Source organism: Chelonia mydas, chromosome 9 (assembly GCF_015237465.2).
Source record: "Chelonia mydas isolate rCheMyd1 chromosome 9, rCheMyd1.pri.v2, whole genome shotgun sequence".
NCBI lineage: Eukaryota > Metazoa > Chordata > Testudines > Cheloniidae > Chelonia > Chelonia mydas.
In genome coordinates this window covers 50612054-50633880 of record NC_057855.1, presented here as the reverse complement: position 1 = coordinate 50633880, position 21827 = coordinate 50612054, and the positions used below count along the sequence as shown (strand labels likewise).

General features: G+C 45.4%; 1 protein-coding gene across 1 annotated transcript; it reads right to left on the bottom strand.

Annotated features, from left to right (window-relative positions):
- Positions 1-7036: 7036 nt before the first annotated feature.
- SOX14 (SRY-box transcription factor 14) lies at positions 7037-9071 on the bottom strand. Its single transcript, XM_007056968.4, has one exon. It carries the CDS (start codon positions 8663-8665, stop codon positions 7943-7945), a length of 723 nt encoding a protein of 240 aa, XP_007057030.1. The 5' UTR covers positions 8666-9071; the 3' UTR covers positions 7037-7942.
- Positions 9072-21827: the final 12756 nt, after the last annotated feature.

The window sequence follows — 21827 nt, the reverse complement described above, 5'->3', positions numbered from 1 at the left end:
AACATTTCTTTTCTTTTTTTATTCTATAGATCAGTGGGTTTTGTATCTGTAATTCTTTCATATCAGCAAAGAGGAAATAAACTCCCATGTAAATCATTTTCCCCCCATCTGGAAGCATATTAAAACCATGCCATTTTTTTTCTTTTAAGCAGAGCCTTTTTCCCTATTTGCTTATCAGTTCATCCACCATTACATTTTAAATGAAATTGCAAGACCCCCCCTCCCTTCCTTCCCCCAAATTCCAGGCTGATGTAGAAAAGTGGGAAGCAGACTTTTCTTGCTTTAGAATAGTGACCTAGATTCAATTACAGATAGACCTAGAGGAGAGGATGACACCTTACCATTTTCATAGAGGTCCTCTTAAAAAATTAGAAAAACAAAAAAAAACCCTTCCCCCCAAAAACCAACACCCCAATAAATAAATAAATAAAATAAGACAAATAAACAATAACCCTGAATGGAAAGAAATGTGTTTTTTTCAACTTTGGGTTTTGTCCCCCACTTATATTTTATTATATCTTGCTTAACTTCAATGGCATGTCTGTGCTACAAAACCCACAATATTTCCTCCAAGGGGCTGGCTGTGTTCATGAAAGTGACATGTTGAAAAGTATTTTTCCTGGTGTGTGTGTGTGTGCGGGGGGGAGGGGGGTGCCTATGTGTAGGGAGTGTCTACATTAAAGATACACAGGGAGCCAGATAAAAATGTAACCGCCAGAAAGAGGCCCATTTGTTTGACTGTCACCGCCAAACAAAAATCCAACTAATTACATGATAAAGACACACGTATTACAATTATGATGAGGCAGAAAGCAGCTTTGAAGAGTCCAGTGCATTTTTTTATAACTGTGGTTTCCCTCGTTACTCTGAAATATTTACTAGGAGGGGACAGTGCTGTGATCCTCGCTTATTGACTTGTATCACTAAATTAGGCATATAAATGACCTGAAAGCGGTGTCTGTCGCATTAAATTAAAAAATAAAGAAAGAACAATTACTCTCTCTTCTTTTTTCCCCTCCCTTCTCTGATCTCAGCCTGAAAGGAGCCTGGGTGAGATAAGAGAGATTGGATTTACTTCTGGAGCTGCTCTCGGTTTGTTCTTCTGAAATAAAATAGACTCGGAGCCACTTGACTAGGGAGCTAGTCCGCTCATTTTCACGCGCGGCTCCCTTGCTTATTTATTCATTTATTTATTCTAGGGTTTCTGAAAAGGAGAGGGCTCCTGGTTTTAAGGACAGAAAACAAGGAGGGGAAACTTAGTTACCTTTGCTCTGTTTCGTAGGGAAATCTCCAGTTTTTGTTTCAAATTTATGCTTTTGTTTTGCCGAGTCTGCTTGAAGGCTGAGGGACCCCTTTAAAAATAAAGGCTTTGGGGGAAATGAGCTACCTATTGTGGACACAGTGTGCACATGACCTTAGAGAGGTAACAGCAACACACACGTGCGTGGAACTGGTTGCTATGTATGTCTGATCTGGCGGCACACGCGGGTTATTCCCGAAGCAGTGATAACGGGGGAGGTCTGGGCTCATGCCGGGGGGAAAGTGTGTCTTTCACAATGCTCTCCCTGGTGCAGTTGTTTCTTCAAACGCCTTCTGTCCAGGAGGGGCAAGGCGCTAAAGTGGGCAGTGCGGGGGGCATAAAATGGGAGCTTCTGGGGCAGGAAGGTTTTGCAGGGAATCCACTCTGGCGCAGGGCGGATTGTTTCCTTTCAAAGCGGGGCTGTGCATGCTTTAGGAAGCGATGTTCAAAATATAATCTTCATATTCAGTTCAATGGAGTATCCTTATAATTTACGGCACCAAGATAAGGCTGGAGGATGTAATAAAAAAAAATCTGAAGCCGTCCTTTCACACACACACCCCATATTGAATTGCACCTTGGGCAACAGTGCGGAATCCAGAATCTTAACTTCGCTCAACATATGTTTCCAGCTGATAAGTAAACAATCTGGACGTGAAATGAAAATTTTAATTAATGCAGTAATGCTATTACACCTCAAGTGTGCAAATCCCATTGCCTTGCACTGTGACAATGGGTTGGGGGGAAAAAACACACACAGACAACAACCACAAGCAAATTCTAATCTGGGTTTGCTTTTCACTCAGCTCCAATTGTTTTCATAGTTTGTTTCCTTTGAATTAATCTCATCTTATATTTCAATAATTACCAGCTACTCATCTCTCCCCCCCCCCCCTTTCTCTCACACCCTGAAAGAGGCTCTTTTCCCCTGTCTCTCTCCTCCTTAATTTGGCATCAACCTGCATTTAATTTCTCGGCTCTTCATGTACAAATATTTGGTTGTTGGAATGTGATCTTTACAGACCCTGCACGTTATTTCTTGTTTAGCTATTCAAATGTGGCGTGTTCAGGAATAATGAAGTATTTTGTTATTTGCCCTAATAAAAAAGGGTTGGCTTTTCCCTTTGATGTTCCTATAAAACAACCCCAGCTGAAACAGAGGCGTGTGAAAGAATGAAAGAAAGGCAGGAGGTAAAATTAAAGAACGAAGAGGGAAAGATAAATTACAAACACCTCCAAAGCACCATCAGGGGCTCCTTCTCTGGCTCCGAATTTAAAAGTAGCGACCTGTCTGGAGAACAATTTTAATTTCAAGTGCCATTTTCAGAAGAGACTAGAGAACTCTTGTCTCTCTGGCCATCCTCTCTGTGCTTTTCCCCTCCGCTCCCTTTGTTTGCTTTAACTCTCCAGTCAGATTATTTTTTATCATTCTTCCCTCTCCTGTAGCTTCGCTGGATCGCGCCCAGAGTGTCTCTAGGTTTCGCCCATTTTCGCCCCCACTCGCTTTCGTTTGCGCCCCCTTTTCTAATATCCCTATTCCTCGCACGTCCTTGTTTAATACCCTTCCACCTGGTCTTTGTTTTAAAGCACAGACTGTCGCTTTTCACACTTTTGATCTCTTTCTTTTGCTGTTCAGTTTCCCCACCCATTGTCCCTTTCTCACCTAGACGGCCCCGTTTCCCATCTGGATGATACAAATTCACATTTTTCCCAGCTCATTCCACAATTATAAAGTCTCACGTGTGTCTGGGGGGTGGGGAGGCGCGTCGTCAATTTCATTCGGTTTAAAAATGAACGTGCAATTTTTTGCTGATTCTTTCCTCACCCATCATGTTCCCCACTTCCACCCCCACCCCATTTTAAAAGGTAACCCATTTGGGGTTGAAAGGAGGAGCAAAGATGAAGAGAAGAGGTTGCAGCCTCGATTTCAGGCACTTAGCAAGGTGTAAAAAGACCTCGCTTATTTTAGGTGTGGAAAAAGTTGTGGGATTTTTTGAAATGTTATAGTCCTTAAATACATTCACCTCCCTTCTATGCCTGGATCTTAAGGCCAACATCCCATTCAGAGAAAGCTGAGGGCTTGCGTTGTTTATTTGATTTGTAATATGAGGACAAGTTCTCACCTGCACAACTTTACATCATACCTTTGAAGTTACTGCAACGGCAAAGCACATGCGTGTATAATCTAGATAAGGATTACTTATGTAGAACGGACAGCTCAGAATTCTCAGCCTTCCACTGATGGCCGCTGCGGATTTTCGCTGTTTAATTATCACAGAGGTGTATGTGTGTGTGGGGGGGGGGGTGTTTTTGTTTCTTGAATTCATGAGGTATTTAGAACACAGAATAAAGGTATATTTCTGATCACCAGCTTTTAAACAGTGCAATCAAGGACTGTAGCCAGGAGGTCGGGGCTGGAATAAAACCGGAACATCAGAATTGAAATCTTTTTGATGTTTCAAAGTCTCTTTGAATGGCTTTGATACACTCAATAGCAAATTTACTCTGCTATTATCACTAATAAGCAGAAATAAGTAATATCTCTCAGAGGCTTCTTATGGCTTAATATGTCCTTTAAAATAAAGTTTTTAACACCATGTAATGCTTCTCTGTATATCCTACCTCTCTGACACACACACACAGAGCAAAGTTATTAAACAATTAAGCATTTATATTTGTAACCAAATGAGGGACTGTCTACTTTTTTTCCTTTTGACTTCTTTTGGGTGGGTAGAGGAGAAGAAAATTATTTTGACTAGCTACCTGGTTCTCTCTCTCTCTCTCTCTCTCTCTCTCTCTCTCTCTCTCTCTCTCTCTGCGGCCAGAACCCTAAACAAAATCAAACGACTCTTCGGGGAGGTTTATTATTGGGCTTTTTTTTAAAAAAAGGGGGAAAGAAATCATCTCAACGCGTTTGTGTAATTCGCTTGACAGGAGGAAAGACGATTTATGGCAGCAGAGAGAATTGCTTAAAATAAGTTACTCCACGAAAACAAACATAAGAAATCAACCGGATGAGCCCCCTACTTCTTCACTCGGTCACTTGTTAATGTCAAGGCAGCAGGAAAGCAACCGAAACAGTGACAAGTGTTTAAAGCTCAAAATGCGACGGCTACTGCCTGGCAAAGTCCTTCATTCCCTTGATCTCTCTTTCATTTCCAGGTAGATTTTAAAATGAAACAACTTTGCAGCTCGCTCCTTGCTAGCCCGCCCGGTGTGCTTTTCAGCTGTACTCCTTGCGGGCTGCGCAGAGTACCCCACACCCAAGATCCAGCAAAGACCTTGAGTTGTCCCATCTCCTCCCAATATTCTTTTGGAGCGGGCTGAAGGCGTGGAGTCTAACACCCCTGCAGCCTCTGCCTAATGATTTTATTGCAAGAGGCAGACAATTGTGGGGAAACAGGTTTGACAAGGAGCTGCATTTCCCCCCTCTGGGGAGAATCTTTTTTTGGGCTCCTTTTGACATCAAAGTCAGTAATCGGTTCTTTTCGGTGTCAGGACGATTATTTAATATGTTTATCTCCACGAGTAAAATAGCTGCACACCTGCAGACGGAGAAGCCAGTTGAAGGGATAATTTGGCTGAGTCAAGGGGGGGGGGGATGTGCTGGCGAGGTGAAGAGAGACTTGGGGATGGGTGAGAGAGAGCAAGAGAGGAAAGACCGACGTTAAAGCGTCCACCCCTGTAGCTTTTCTGCGTGGTGTGCTGGAGCAAGCCAACAAGGGGCGGGGGTATTATTTTGCCCAGAACATTGTGGCCAGGCTTATTTCTGTTGGGGGAGGGGAATTACCCCGGCATCCTTCCCTTTAAAACCTCCCCGCAGAGCTTCACTTCCCGACACGCTAGGGTGGGAAAAGCGGACAAGATCCTGACTCTCGGGACAGATTTGCCCTGCCCAGACTAATCCACCCTCACGTATAAGGAGAGGGTGTGATCGGCTACCAGGAAAGGAGTCAATGGCTATGAAAGTCACCAGTGGCTAAAGCCTCCGTACCTAGCTATTTTTCTTTTTTCTTTTCTTTTTTTTTTTTGGGGGGGGGGAGGCTCTGCAAAAATACCCTGGTTTGCTCAGTTCTGTAGGTTGGGGCGGGTTCTGCCCCCTTCTCCCCCACCTCCCCTTTCTTCTCCAAAGTCTGGTGGGGAGAAGGCAGCAAGCGCCGCAGATTGGGCCCAGCTCTGCCTGAGACCACTGTAAAACTAATCTGGGTAGATGTTAAAGGACACTGAGCTATGAGTGTTATCACAGAGCCTGACAGCAACTGTCAGCTGGGGTTAAATCAGCGGAGGAACCCACCAGGCTCCCAGCTCCTGCCTCTCCTTCTCGGAGCCACGCCGGGGTCTTTTCACTGGGGCTTTCCCTGAGTGTCCCAAAGCACCGTGCCCCTGATTGCAGCCCTAGTCAAGCCAGTTCCCTAATTGTCCTGCTTTGTAAGCGTGCTTTGTCATGCTAAACGAGCGTGGTCCCGCCATTCTAACCTCCCCTTTCAAACCCTTTCTCCTCTGCTCTTTTGTTTACCTCCGCCCGATCTCCCATTTATTTATCTAGATGCTTACCCTTCCATTCAGGCCCCATGTATGTTAATTGTGTTATGCCATTTAATTCTAACTCCGGTCTCAAAAGAGCACTTCATGAGAAAAGCATCTACGACACGGATCGCTTTGCCATTCAGCTCAAACCAGATGGACAACTGGGACTTTTTTCTTTTTTTTTTTTCAAAATGAAAATCCCTCCCGAACAAAGGGGACCTGATGAATAGCCCCCCCAACATTGCTAATTGCTCAGGACAATATGCTAATCCGCTGTTTTCGGCTTCGGCCGGCTGCTTATATTGGGTGGTAAAAGTTACATTGAGCGCTGCTGAGGGGGAAAAAGAACTGACCGCTTCGGAAGTCGGATGCCACACACGCTCGCCGAGAGAGGGAAAGGGAGACAGACCCAAAAAAAGATGTGGACAAGTTTAAAGGGGCCGGGCATTTGGCGAAGCAAGCGACTCGCATCCAAGCATGACTCCGAGATGCTCAGAGCTAGCTACCTGGGAAGGCCAGTCCCCTTCCCCGACAGTCCAGCCAACCACATGGGTTTTGTCAGCAAAAACTTTCTCCTGAAGAAGGCTATTAAAAACACGCAGCCCCGTGGATCCGAAATAGAGACATTGTTGCTCTGATTCTGTCTATTGTCAATTTCTATTCTTTCCCCCTGTAGCCAGGAAAGAGGAGGAAATGCAAGGGAGCCTGGTTTTTAAACATTGGGGAAAGTCCTGATAAATCAGCTAAGTTAGATTTAGCTATGAACTGGTATTTCCAATAGATCAGGTACTCCAACCTCTCCTGAAAGCAGATGAGACACACGCTGTCCTCTCCCGTGTGTTACTGGCTCATTGTTTCACTTTTAGCAAATAATTGAACACTCGAAGTGGTTATTAAAATCTGTGTAGGTATAAACCTGTCAAAATGAAACCGCAGCAAAAGGCTTCTTAGTTGACAGTGGAGATGAGATTAAAAATTATGTATAGGTATAATCTATAAATGCCCCGACCCCGCCAAACGTCACGGGAGTAATATTACTCAAGTGAGTAGTCCCACTGAATTCACGTAGGGCCCCTCACCCGTGTAGCGTTACTCACTACCTAAGTTTTTTCCCTCCGGATTGGGCCCTAAAATGCTTTTCTGGCCAGAAGCATCTGAGCTAGTCCTATTCAACTCAGTCTTTAAGCTGTGCTTTCGTGCTTTTAGGAGGAAGCTTGTCAGAATTGGAACTTTATTCACACCACATGGTTTGCTTGTTTAATGACAGATTGTCTTTATTCAAAATGTCTTTGTTCAACAAATGAACAGGTTAACGAGGTAAAATCCTTCTGGATACATTTTTCAAAGACATGGTTGAAACATATTGAAATTACCATCTTTTTTAAAGTCTTATTCTTATTTGTTTATTTAGTTATTTTTACAATTCTACTGCCTGGCTTCATACCTGACGCTCTGTCTAAAATGAACTTAGGTCTAGTTGCACTGGATCACACAAATTGAAGGACTATCTGTTTTAAATTAAGCAAACACTATCATATGTTGTAAAGAGAAAAGTTTCCCTTTTCCGTAACTTTTAAGAGCCTTTTTGACATGAAAAGCAATTTTTACCTATTAGTGCTTGATGGCAAAATATATATGTATATATATAATATAACACAGCTAATCTTGTCTTTTAATGTGCAAAAGGAAATAAAATAATAATAATGATATTAATAAATACCAGGACTTCAGAAATTCAAGTCCAAATAACAGCAGGTCATATAGAACTCATATACATTAATATTAATAAATAAAACTCAAAACCGCCTAGCCTTTAGTCCAAAAGGGCAGGTCAAGATTTAACACATTTACAGTTCTTAAAGGTTTCTGCACCTAGCTGAGCCTCCAATTCCAGTTTCCCCAGGCTGAGAGAGAAATCTTTGTTTGTTTAATTTGACTAGAGAGTCTCTGAGTTCCAGGAGAAGTCTTTCTGTCTTTCCCCAGGTGCCATCAGATACACTGGCATCATTCTCCCATGCAGGTGGCTTTTTGCTTCTGCAGTTTCTATGTACATGCCCATGAGTGAATTCAAGTTCTGACTGCAAAGCAAGTCTCGCTTGCGGGTATGTGGGTGTGTTACATGGCAGTCGCATGTGCTGAAGAATAGGGGTCTATTCCAGTCTTGGTCATGCCTGGGAATAATATGTAGGCAACTGGAGGTTGCAAACTGGAAGCCGACCAAGCTGTACAGTTACAGGGCACCACATACCCAGGGTTAGTTGGCGAAGGGTGAGTATGGGTGTGCTGGCTGGGGCAGCTCAAGCTGCCGAACGCCCCGCTCTGGTATCCCAAGGTGGAGGCGTAGGGCAGGGTGCTGGTGGCTAAGGTGTGGGGCACTTCGGTCATCTTCTGGATAGCGCTGGAGCTGAACTGGCTGGGGTCAAGTAAGGAGTAGGGTGCGGAGGTGGGAGGCAGGAAAGCCCTAGCCTTCTCCGGGGAGCTCAGCAGAGCGTCCGTGGCTCCCACGGGCAGCCCGGCCGCCTTGAGCGGGTCCGTGTCGCTCAGGTAAGGCAAAGGGAAGACATACCTGTCCTTCTTGAGCAGGTTCTTGGGCTTGCGCCGCGGCCTGTACTTGTAGTCAGGGTGCTCCTTCATGTGCTGCGCCCGGAGCCTTTTGGCCTCGTCGATGTAGGGTCGTTTCTCAGCCTCCGACAGCAGCTTCCACTCCGCGCCCAGCCGCTTGCTAATCTCCGAGTTGTGCATTTTAGGGTTCTCCTGGGCCATCTTCCGCCTCTGGCCCCGGGACCACACCATGAAGGCGTTCATGGGTCTCTTGATGTGATCGGTCGGCTTGGACATGGTGCTGTGGGGGGGTCGCTCTGCGGAGTCACAGCGGGGCTGGGCTCACCTAGCCGACTCGCCTGCCTCGCCGCCCAAAAAGAACCCCAAAACTCTCAGCTGATCATACCAGTTCTCCGGCAAATCCACAGGCAGCTACTGGGGGCGGGGGGGTCAACGGAGGAGGAGGGGGGGAGAAGACAAGAAGGAGAAAAGGAGTGAAAAAAAGAAATCCAGGAGTGTCTCAGGTCGGAGTGATCAGCCTCTCAAGGGTTTGTGTGCGGGAGAGAGAGGGAGGGCTTGCTTTTGTGATGAGATGCTGCTGCCGAAGGTGTCTAGCCCTGCAAAGCACCTGGCTGGGAATGAGGAACAGCGGAGGACCAGGAGCCAAAAGCGGTGAAGTTCAAAGGCTAGCCTGCTCCGGACTGCACGCAATCTGACATAATCGCAGGGCGTTCACTCCCTAACCTGAGCGCCCAATCAGCTTGGAGAGACGAATACCTTGAAAAGAGACAGTCTGGGAGAGGAGAGAAAAGGGGGGGAGAAGGGGGGCAGGCACTAACTACATGGGATTAAAGGGACTGCTTTTGTTAGACGTTGCGCTAATAGCACCAAATGAAACTCCGCACGTCTCCTAGCCAAAGTTCCGGGCTGCTGGGGAGGTGGGACGTGTTGTACCAGTCACACAAGAAACAAAAAACAGCAGCGTGTGAGTTTGTAAGTCAGGCACCACAAGTCAACTGCAAGGCAGCGTTTCCCCTTCCCCGCCAACCTCGGGACAAACAAAATCCCAGGGAGCAGCTAACAGCATTCCTTTCGAAAAATTAAAACCAACATCTAAAGGCAGTGTATATTACAGCGGCTGTTATAAAACACCTGCAAAATACAGGTACATCTCTGCACTCCCATTCTATGTCTAACGGCAAAGCATGCCAATCTAACCCCCCTACCTATACATACTGTCCCCATATACATCGTGTATCAGCCCCCTGCAGACCTCTTCAGTATTCATTAGAGAATGTAAGACAAACGGCAAACAGGGCTTGATATAAAAGATAAACTACCGTTTGATTTTGGAGATAACGGTTAACTTTACACCAGCAGTTTAACAAGGCTTCTTTCTTTCTTTCTCTCTCTCTCTCTCTCTCTCTCTCTCTCTCTCTTAAAAGCCTCCAGAATTATTTTAAATTGGAAAAATGAAGTCCACCAGTTGGATGAATTAGATGGATTGGCGTCGGGATTGGCCCGGTGTCTGGGTTAATAACACTTGGTACCTTGCTTTTGTACTGCTTGGAGAATGGTGTGTTTCTATTCTCTGGTGGTTTGCTTTTTTTAAAAAAGCAGGTTATAATTCTTCGGGTAAGGAACACTAAATAACCCTAGGAATCAACTTGCATGCCTGTTTTCTTTGAATAATTGCCTGCCTAATGTGAAATGCCCTTGGGGAAAATATTTATTAAATGGAAACAATTGTCCCGAGTCCCTGTAGAGACTGGGTTTGTTAAAGGGTTATTGGCAACTGCACCTGCCTGGTTTAAAAGACTTGTCTAAAATAACGCTTAAGCACCTTCAGTTGTTCCTATATGCAGCGTTCAGCTTTAATAATCTATTTAAAATAGAATCTGGAGGGGAGAACTCTACCAGTCTGACAGCTCTAAATATTTGCCAGTTATCTTTCTCTCTCTTTAAACCGACCCTTCCAGACTGGATAGTCTACGTTCAGTTAAATTCGCCAAGAAATATCTCCACCTCTCAGTGCAGACCTTTAGAACCTCGTTAACGCAGAGGACATGGAAACACATCAATATATAACTTACCTGCAAAGTCTTTAGCCTTTATTTCCACAACAGCCCCCAATACAAATTATAACAACACAAATCCATCTGCAGATACACGTACTGGGTGCGTACATAGACTGGAAATAGCTGCGACGATTGGAGTCTTTAGGGGGGCTTTCCCTCCCCCCGCCCCGTTTTCACTGAAATTATAGCCCTGTTCCCTGCTTTCTGCTTTTCCCACACTTGGCGTCTCCAATAAATTAGTTTAATTCAATGTCAGTTTTAAAGCGATGCGGGGAATGATTTAAAGTCCATTCACCTGTACGGGTTTGCCCGGCGCCCGGGGCGCCACCTGCTACTTAGATTGGACTTGTGCATTTAGCAAGATCGGAACAGATTTTTCGTTATACAGAGAAATGCGTTGTGCATTTCTCAGGACTCAGGGATGTTTTATATTTATTTATTTATTGCTACGAAGCCACGCTGCAAATTAACACCTATTTGGAACGGAGTAGACAGTAGATGGGACATATTTGTAACACACCACTAATTTTACAGTACAATACATTCCCCCCTAGCCTTGGGCACTCAACATTTGCTCCCCAGTGTATATTTAGAGGCGACATCTGAGCAGCTAGTTCATGCCTATTAAAAAAGGAGTATTTTGAATGCACGCAGGAGTATGTATTGGCATTTCTACTTCTAATTGCCTCCCTCCACACACCGTCAGCCAAGGGGAATCATGTAGGTTGTGATTCAAACGGAAATGGCCTTTTTTTTTCTTTTGCAACCCTTTGTCCCCTGATATTTTTGTTTGTTTGTTTCCAATCTGTCGCTGAGTGATTCCTGAAGTTTCTGAACTTAAGCCTTTAACTCCCCTGCTTTTCACCCTGCACAAATACGCAGTCATCCAGCCAACTAATCTCAGGCACTGAAGAGAGTCGTTTTCGTGTTAATCAGAGTAAGGACTGTAACTAAATATAGCGAATTCAGCCCCCCCACCCCTCCCCCGACACACCCTCCAAGGATGGACCAGTTAATACCACAGCAAATGTTTGCTGCTTTCACTGTGGTTCTGGGTGGATTAGGGGTGTGTGTGTGTGTGTGTGTGTGTGTGTGTGTGTGTGCGCGCGCGTGCAAACCCTGTTTTCCGCTAGTGATAACGCACTGAACTGCTGCAGAGAAACGCTCAGAGGCGCTTCGTGTCATCAAATGCACTGCGCCCTTCATCCGGTAGGCAGTGCCCTGCCTCGGTCAGTAACAACAGGCACCGAACCTCTCCCTGCCCACACCTGGTGCAGAGAGGGAAAGGGGGGTGGGGGCAGCACCTTTCTGTGCTCTTCCTTGGAGCCCCGGTTTCCCATCAAGGAACTGAGACGGGCCTCAAGGAAGCAACTGGTCCTGCCAACTCCGCGGGGTGCATTGCAGGAGGATGGGAAGGAGGGTATCGCCTGCTCGCATTGCCACCCCTTCTGCTCTCTTGTCCCTTGCAGAGTTCCACGCGAGTTGCTGGAGAAGTGACTCCCGGGGAGGGGGGGGCAATCAGGTGCCTGCCTCGCTCCCCCCGAGTCTGGAAAAACGCCCCTTGAGGGTCGGCAGGGAGGGGGACACAGGCAGGGACAGAGCAACGCCCCAGGATAGTTCGCTGGCAGCTTTAGCGTCTGGGCTCCGCAGCTCCCTTTAATTCGGTGCCACCGGGGGCTGGGGCGCGCTCCCCTGGACACGGCTGGTCAACGGCTTTTCAGAGACGTGGCCACCGGCAAAGGCCGCCCTGGTTCCCAGGGGTTTCCTGCCGCGGGTTCCAGATAAATACAGGCCGGCACTGGCGAGGGTAGCAAGCGGGGCTGCTCCCAGGCGCGCCTCTCTGGGGCTGGGCTGTGCAGGCCAAGCTGGGGAGGCGCACGGGGCAGGGCTCACTGCCAGCTCCCACCAGCAGGGGTGCGGGGGAGCCCGGACACAGCGCTGCGCGGGTACTGCTCTCCCACCCACCAGGCGAAGTCCCGGGGTTCAGCGCGCCTGGCTTGGCACAGGCAGCCTCAGGAGGCGAACCCCCGCCCCGGGAAGGGACGTGGGGACAGCCAGGGGATCGTCTTTGGTTGCTGGTCTGGCCTATCCCCGCTTGCCCCTTCCTTTGCGGAGGCACATTTCCTGGCAGGCATGTCAGCGGCGGGGGGCGCTTTCCCCCCGTGGGACCCTCCCCGCGGGAGAAGATCAGGGCTAGCTGAGGACTCGCGAAAGACTCTACAGGTGCAGCCCCGCTCGCTGGGTAGTTTGCGGGAGGTCTCCCCGCAGCCCAGCCCGACGAGCCAGGCGCCAGCCCTTTCTGGGCAGGCAAAACACACCATTCCGGGACCCCTGCAGCCTCACCGCGGGAAGGAAATATTTCCCTGGGTGGCCTATTTGCCTCTCTTCCCCAGGAAGCTGCTGCTGCGGCAATTCCTCGCTAAAGGGACAGATGTGAGAGGGAAGGAAAGGTCATGTTAACAATCCTGGCTGGGGGAAAGTGTCCTTGTTCTAGAGCCCCCGCTTTCCATACCGCTCCTCTCTCAGACAGACTATGTTACAATCCAAACCCCTCCTTTGTTTTCATGGTCAGGGTCCGATTCTCCAGGTATCTATGGATCTAGACGGATCGCTTGTCATTGCCCGTGAAGATGAAACAAGAGAAACTTGGCCCCCTTTTCAAGCAGGCAGATAGCAAGACAAATCGTTTGGAAATGAGGGGTGATTTGCAAGCCCTGTCTGCTACTGAAGAGTCTTGCGAATCAGTTCATGTTTGTTTGGCATATTGATGACAGAAAATACCCAGCTGTACTTTGATTGGCTGACACTTCTGCATTAATACACCCTATATATATATGTTCTTCTGTCACATAGTTGTAGTATAGCGTGTGTATATATATATATATGATTGTCCCCACACTTTCCGCTATTTTTGTTGTTACATTGTATATGCCTCCATTTAAAAAAGAGAGAGTTAATCTGAATTGCCAAAACGTCCACCCCCACCGTTAAAAACTCCTGTTTCTCATGTATGTGATCTGCTCTTGAAGGATACCTGTTGCAAAAAAAAAAAAAAAGGAAAGAAAAAAAAAACAAAAGCAGAAAGAAAGAAAGAAAGAAAGGAAGAAAGAAAGAAAGAAAGAAAGAAAGAAAGAAAGAAAGAAAGATGTCTCCCGGCTTTTAAAAACTTTGTTTTCCCGCTATGCTACTAGTTATGAATGCCACCAAAGACAAGGACGCCCGATTGCTCTGAAATCCGTTTCCCTTTGCCAGGTTGTTGAGGCACGAAAACTAACAGTGTAATTATTATTCCTGAATGACACCGTGCTAATACAGAAAGATAAGCATAAAATGATACGGAAGCATTACAATTCTATTCTCGGAGATAGCTCATTTGCAATAATTTTAAACTCGATTAGAGCATTTAGCCTGCAACCTAACATCAGCCATAACTAGAACTGTAATTTAAAAAAAAACCAAACAAACAAACCAAAACCCCCCATATTTTCTTCATGAGAATTACAGTCAGGGCGACACTATTGTAACTCACAAAAGTAACTGATAAAGAGCTCAGAATATACAGTCAAGGCCATTTTGAATGAACTGGGTCTCTCTGTTTTCCCTCAGATATTGAAGTCTAGCGAGCCAGCACAGCAGGTGTTGAACCTGAAGTTGTCCCTCTTCCAAACTTTTAGTTGCTGGAAATTTGTAGTTCCTGAAGAAAATGGATTTTAAAAAATATAGACCTACTTATATCTGATTTTAGGTTGCAGACTACATGCTGGAAATAATATAGATATGCATTTAGTGGATCTATATCTATCTACCAAGCTATATTTATATATTATTACATTTTATGCACTAAAACCCAAGGATTTTAATTGAATGGTGTTAAAATAGTGTGCAGATTTTCAATAGACTTTCAGCCCCTTGGTGCTTTTCACAGCTATTTAACACAATGTTTTTTTCTGATGCTCTGCATGCATTCAGCTTTCCTTCCCTATGTCAGAATTGCCTTGCTAGATTTCCACTGGAGGCAATGTTCTTAAGATATATGTGATCAACTCAGTGTAATAGGCTGTAATTGGGTGATACATTTTTTCCATTTGGTTTTTATATATGTATATACACACACATTTTATCCATCCATAAATACTATATATAAATATACACACACACACACACACACACAGATACAAAACACTATATACATATATATATAATAAATACATATAGTGGGGAATATAATACATATTGAATAGTGGTGTATAGTACACACACACATATCTAGGTGCACATTTACTTCCTTGCTCAACTATATAGCTAGATCACTATGCAAAGAAAACCATATATATATATATATATATACCTACACACATAGAGAGAGAAAAAACATGAAGGAGAGCTCTGTGTAAGCTCGAAAGCCTGCCTCTTTCACCAAGAGAAGCTGGTCCAATAAAAGCTCACCCACCTTCTCTCTCTAATATATACAAATACACTAACAAAAGTTAGTTTTAAATAGAATATAGTTTTAATGGAGCAAGAAACTATACTACAACTATATGACAGAAGAACATAGGCATTGCCAGACTGGAGCAGACCTGAGATCCTTCTAGTTCTGTATCCTGTCTCTGACAGTGGCCAGTACCAGCTGCTTCTCAAGATGGTGCAAAAAACCCTGCAGTGGGCAGCTCTAGGGTAATCTGCTTCCAGAGAAAGATTCTATCTAACCCCCATTATTTAGAGGTGGCTTATGCCCTGAGTTGGAGAGTTTGAACAGCCTTCCAAGGGAAGCAGTGGGGGCAAAAAGCCTAACTGGCTTTGAGACTGAGTTTGATCAGTTTATGGAGGGGATGGTATGATGGGACTGCCTATGATGACATGCAGCTGATCTGTGACTGCTAGCAGCAACTATCTCCAATGGCTGGTGATGGGGCACTAGATGGGGAGGGCTCTGAGTTACTACAGAGAATTCTTTCCCAGGTGTCTGGCTGGTGGGTCTTGCCCACATGCTCAGAGTGCAACTGATCACCATATCTGGGGTCAGGAAGGAATTTCCCCCCTGGTCAGATTGGCAGAGACCCTGGGTTTGTTTTTTGTTTTTTGCCTTCCTCTGGAGCATGAGGCATGGGTCACTTGCATGTTTAAACTAGTGTAAATGGTGGATTCTCTGTAACTTAAACCATGATTAGAGGACTTCAGTAACTCAGCCAGAGGTTAGGGGTCTATTGCAGAAGTGGGTAGGTGAGGGTCTGTGGCCTGCAATGTGCAGGAGGTCAGACTAGATTATCACAATGGTCCCTTCTGGCCTATGAGTCTACAGCCCTTCCAAAACTTGATTTTTGTTGTGTTTATTTTTTAAACCTCATCACTGTGTCGCCGTAGGATCTCACTGTCCATATAAATACATGATCCTTTTTTCAATCCCAAACGCAGTACTACATGCATATCCACAGCTCTCCCTTTGCAGTCAAAGACTGTAATGAGTAAAACACCAGTTGTTTTAGTCTTTCAAAACTGCCATTTCTGGTAGTCTCTTGTTAATAAGAAAGGGACTCGTTCTCATGCTTAGGCTCTTTTTCAGTTCAAGGACACACTCTGTAGGTAAAATGAACATCTGTCAATGTAAAACTAAACTCGGCTAGCCCATAGATTTCTGTTACTGCTAGGGGACACCTGTATTAAGGGACCTGGAGCCTCTGTTGTAAGAAATTAAGCACATATTACTCTCCTTCATCTTCCGTCCACACTACAGTTGAGTCTCTGCTTGCAAATATCTGCATTTAAGTGCCATTGTTGCTAGAATGAGACTAAAACAGTTTCCCAAACCATGATTTCCCACCCCACCCCCAAGAGTGCTAGTTGAGATAGTCCACAGTATGGTTTTATAATATAGTTATAATATGCTTCCTAGGGAAATAAAATCAAGCATCATTCTCTGTCCATATCGGTCAAGGGAAAAATGCGCTGAACGATGCAAGCAACAACCATGTTCAAACATGTTTGTTCCTGGCATTGTTTCAATTGCAATGTTCCCAGGGTACTACAGTGGCTCCAAACAGCTCTAGAAAACATTCAGAAAAGATGTGTATGGGTGGACGGATGAGATATTCCATATCAGTTATGCTAGAACTAGCCATGAAAGGCTAGTCCTAAGCATACAAATGACCACCAGGCACTGTGCTGTAAACAAAACGTGGTTGCCCCATGATGTGGATTGTATATGGTTTGAGTTTGAACCTCAACTGTGTTTTGTGACCTTGCTAATGCCTTGGACCTTGGTTACAGAATATAGTTGCATTATCTAAATGACTTTCCCCTACCATGCTGTGCAAAGGGAAATACAGGGCCGGCAGGTGGGTCCCTGGCAGGATGGTATTGTCAGGGAGATAGATGAGGAGAGGAAACCAGAAGCCAGTGCAGAAGCAAAGGGCATCAATCCGGATAGCCCTGCCCTCCGCAAATTCCCCACAGCCTGTGCAGGTGTTGGGGGTTCAGTTGGGGGTTCTGATGGCTGAATCCCTTGATTCTTCTCCTGATTGTAACCCCTCCTCCCCCCTCCCCCCCCCTCCCCCCCGCTGCCCCACCGAATGAAGAATTAACTCCAGTGAGAGTCCACTCACAGCTCCTGTCCCATGTGGGAGGGATGTGGGAGCAGCAGCTGCCCATGTAGGGGAGACTAGGGCTGATTAGTCTGTACTGTAAGTAAGCATGTTCACTTTGCCCTGGATGCCTGGTATCAAGTGGACTTTTTAGCTCTTTCATGATCAGGAAATCTTAGTCACCATGAGCAAGAGAAAGTGAAGGATAAACCATCTTAGGCTGAAAGCACAGAGGCCAAACTAGCTACCTTAAGAACTTACATGCCCTCCACACACCCCCACACACACCCTATTTCTGTGGGGTCTGAGTGCCCCACAACCTTTAACATATTCATCATTCCAATACCCTTGTCAGGAAAGGAAGTGCTATTACCCCTGTTTACACATAGTGAATTGAGGCCCAGAGCCACACTCCAAGGTCAGACAGGGAGTCGTGGTAGAGCAGGGAACTGGCCCCCCATCTCTAGCATATCAGGCCACTACCCTAAACACTGGGCTACCCTTCCTCTAATCCAGTCAGCCCCAAATATTACCAGGAGATCCAACATATAGAATACCTGCTACTAGCTTTAATATCTTAGTTATGATTGGTACATTGCAAAACACATAAAGCCCAGATAAATAAATACCGGGCCAACATCTATTGCAACAGTCTGTAAAAGCAGTATATATCCTGATGTATTTTCTCACACATAGCATTCTGAAGCAGTTAGGTAACATGAAAAATATAGTTTTGTTCAAGATTTTTATGGCCCGGAGGAAAAAGCTCTATGTATCGATCTGTGTAACATAGTCACTGTTTTATGGGCTCCACATTTTTGCAAATCTAATGTGTTGTCCCTGAGTGCTTGCATTTGGATATCTGAATTAGATGAATGGCATTTAAAAGCCCATGTAGCTACAGAAGCTGCACAACTAAGGAGTTTCAAGACCTTTAGTTATTCTAGTAAAGGATGTTTAAAGGTATGTTCACTAAATTTATTTAAGATCTGCCTGTTTCAGATATGAGCATACAATTAAGTTAGATGTGTTGCTAAAACTGCCCTGTTTGGGTTAAAAGATGTTCTTTGCAGAAGGTCTGCCACCGCAAATGCACAGAATCACAGCTCCAGTTCAGCACATGCTTAACTTTAAACACAGGAGTAGTCCCATGGATTTGAACTGAACAGCTCACGTGCTTTAAAATCAAGTGTGCACTGAAGTGCTTTGCCAGAGAGAGGAAGAACAGTCTTGGGATTAGAGCAGAGCTTTGCAAGTCAGGAGAACTTCAACTCATTCCTGCCTGCGTTACATGTCGCCTGTGGCCTTAGGCAAATCACTTGGCCTCTCTGCATCTCAGGGGGAAACAATACATCCACATCTCATAGGGGAGTTGTGAAACTCACACGCTTCTTCCAGTCCATAGTGGAATTTCTGCTGATGCTGTAAGCTGGCCATAAAACCTGCGTGAGGACTGATGTCAATATAAGGTCCTAAATACCAAGGCTATTATCAACCATCAAATGCTTCATTTATTCCACCCACCTGTTTAAACTATATGGCATGTAATTTGTCCCAAAGAATGTAAATCCTTGGGATCTAGTCTTTCAGATGAACCATAGTAAAATCTAACTACTTCTGGTCATTACAGTTCCCATGGAACTCTTCACAAGAGTAGAGGTGTTAATTCCAGTGTTCTGGCCAAATTCCAGGATGAGCTGACCTTACCCCTAACTAGAGCTGTGTGTCCATAACCCCTTGCAGGGAAACACTTCTATTCTAACCTTCCTGATGCCTTCCTCCAAGCTGACAAGCAGCAGCCACCACCACATTGTCAAAAGAAGATAAGAATTTAATCCAATGTGCCTCAGACAGACCCATCTCCTTTCTAGGTACAGCCCATAAAAGCCCCATCAAATAATTGTTAATCATTTTATCCCAGTAACTCTAACTGTCAGATCGCACTGGCTTAATACAGGTAAAAGACGCAAATAAGCTAACAAGGTACCTAAATCAAACCCTTTCTGCATAATAGTCTACCCCCTTATTGCCCACTTCACTTCAAGTGACTGCCTCCAGTATGCTGTACCCCTTCTGCTTAACAATCTGTCCCAACATATAATTAGCTCAGACACTCTGCTTCCTTCCCCAGACCTGAGGAAGAGCTCTGTGGAGCTTGAAAACTTGCCCCTTCTACCAACAGGTCCAATAAAAGATATGACTTCACCTGCCATGTTTCTCTGAGGCCCCTAAACATATTTAACCAAATCACAAACTCTGTAACGAGGCTCCACCTTAAAACCATCTAGGCTATGAAGACTGGAGAGCATGGTAAACACAGTATCTCACTATGGGTATATCAAGATAGTGTCTAACAATCTGCACTGGTTGCCTGAGGTTAACCATACTTTTAAGGTCTGGTCTTCGGCCTTTGCAGTCTCTTTTAGAGAAGGAAGAAACCACAGAACCAAATACCAGCTCCTGTAGGATAGCAAAGAACCTGGGGGACCGGGTCTCACAAATAACATCTCAGGCCCACCTCAAACATCTAATCGCTGGGGTACCGGATTCCACATGAACACCTGGGCTCACATGGAACATTCAGCCCTTCTGACTGCCGCACTGAATTAGTACTCTTCGGAATGATCACAAAGAGTAAAACTCGCCTCCAGATGAGGCTATGGGTAGAAATCAACAACATGGATCCAACACTTCTGCACTTCCAGAAAGCAAGAGACTCCTGGAATACAGTTTCCCTTCTCCAGCTGGTCAAGAGGTTGCATTCATCCCTCTCAGAGGTGGACCTATTTGTTACAGGCTTTCCCTTCACCCCCTCTCCTGGTTCTTGTCATGCAGACAGAAAGCAGGAAGACCAGAAATCCGAAGTTCAGACAATGTGATGTTTATTGGGGTTAGTTTCAAGCGAGCAAATCCATAGCTGTGACACCGCAGAGCCTTTACTGTGTCCCCATTTCTATCTCCTCCTTCTGAGCAGGCCCAAGTATACCTGCAGTGTATGCTCCTGGTCCCACCCCTTACAATTTGTGGTAATGGTCCATTTTGAAGGGTCGTGAGTCTGGGGGCATCAGTACCACCTCTTTTGTATCCCATGGGAGGGGTAGGGAGTGAGGTTGTGTTTCGGTCAGGGACAGGCTTTTCTTTGGCTTTTAGTGTTTCGTATGCCTTCTCCCCTCATCCCCCTCACCCCTCCCAACTGGTTGCTTGACCTTGGCTTGAGAGAGGAGCCAGGCAGCCTTCCAGTGCATGCTCGTATATTGCACTCCCGCCATACCCAGTAACACTTTAGTTCTATCCCTTTTCTTTTCTCACTGTGCTGTAAGCCCCATCTGGTTGTGGGAAATGCAACACACAGTGTCTTTGTTTACACTTATTAGTAAGGATATAAGAGTATCAAAAATCAAATCCAAAATTCTATCTCAGGCTAACAAACAGGCCTCTCTACTAACACCTGTGACAATGATCCATCTGTTGGTCACTATCCAGGCTGTGGGATGCTTTTCATGGAGCTAGTCCTGAGGGTCACCTGAAAGTTTCCAGCACGCTTTGGGAAGACATCACCAGCATGTTCCATCTATGCTTTGGGTTGTGCATTGGCTCTTAATTTGCTTCTGGTACAACTCAAGGTCTCAATAATGACCTAAAATGCTCTAAATGGTCAAAGGCCCAATTATCTCCGTGATCAGGTCCTGAAAAGACTCTAGCTATTTGTCTCCAACTGAGCTTGCAGAACCTAGGGAAAGGGGGCTCTCATGGGCAGCTCCTTGACTATGGAACTAGCTAGGGCCCAGGATCCCCCAAAACTTTAATATCCCCCTTATCAGGCCATGTAACACAATACCCATTTCTAGTCTGGCTGTCCTACTACAGTTGGTGCTGGCCTCTTTCCCCTGGGAAACCAGTCTCCTAACATCCAATGTTAGGGGAAGTCTCACTAACTCATTTGGGGAATGGGGCAGACGATATGATCATGGAGTGAGGAAGTTACTATATTTTAACTACATTTTGTGCACTGGGCTCAGAAATGACTGTGGAGGGCCCTTTATCAATTGTCAGGGCTCATACAAATGCCATTCGCTTCTTTCTGGAAAAAAAAAAGATATTTGATGTAAAAAAAAAATCACTCTGAATTTTAACATTAAAATAACAAAATGCCTCAGTGTTCAGCATCTGCAAAAGAGAAAGCCCGACAGTTACTCAGGGTACGTCTACAGTACGAAATTATTTCAAAATTATTCTATTCAAATTTTTGGAAGCGATTTTATACATTCGGTCTTGTGTGTCCCCACTAAAGCACGGAATTAGGCGGAGTGCATCCACAGTACTGAGGCTAGCATCGAATGTTGGAGCGGTGCACTGTGGGTAGGGGCCAGATGGCTACAGGAGAGTGATAGAAGACAAATATATTAGCCCCAGGTTAAGTAGGTCCCTTTTCCCTGGGTAAGGTAACAGGGAAGGTTCCAGAACAATCAGGAACTTTCTGGAAACAATTAAGGCAGACAGGCTGATTAGAACACCTGCAGCCAATCAAGAAGCTGCTAGAATCAATTAAGGCAGGCTAATCAGGGCACCTGGATTTAAAAAGGAGCTCACTTCAGTTTGTGGTGCATGTGAGGAGCTGGGATCAAGAGGCGCAAGAAGCTGAGAGTGAGAAGGCGTACTACTGGAAGACTGAGGTGTACAAGCATAATCAGATGTCAGGAGGAAGGTCCTGTGGTGAGAATAAAGAAGGTGTTGGGAGGAGGCCATGGGGAAGTAGCCCAGGGAGTTGTAGCTGTCACACAGCTCTTCCAGGAGGCACTC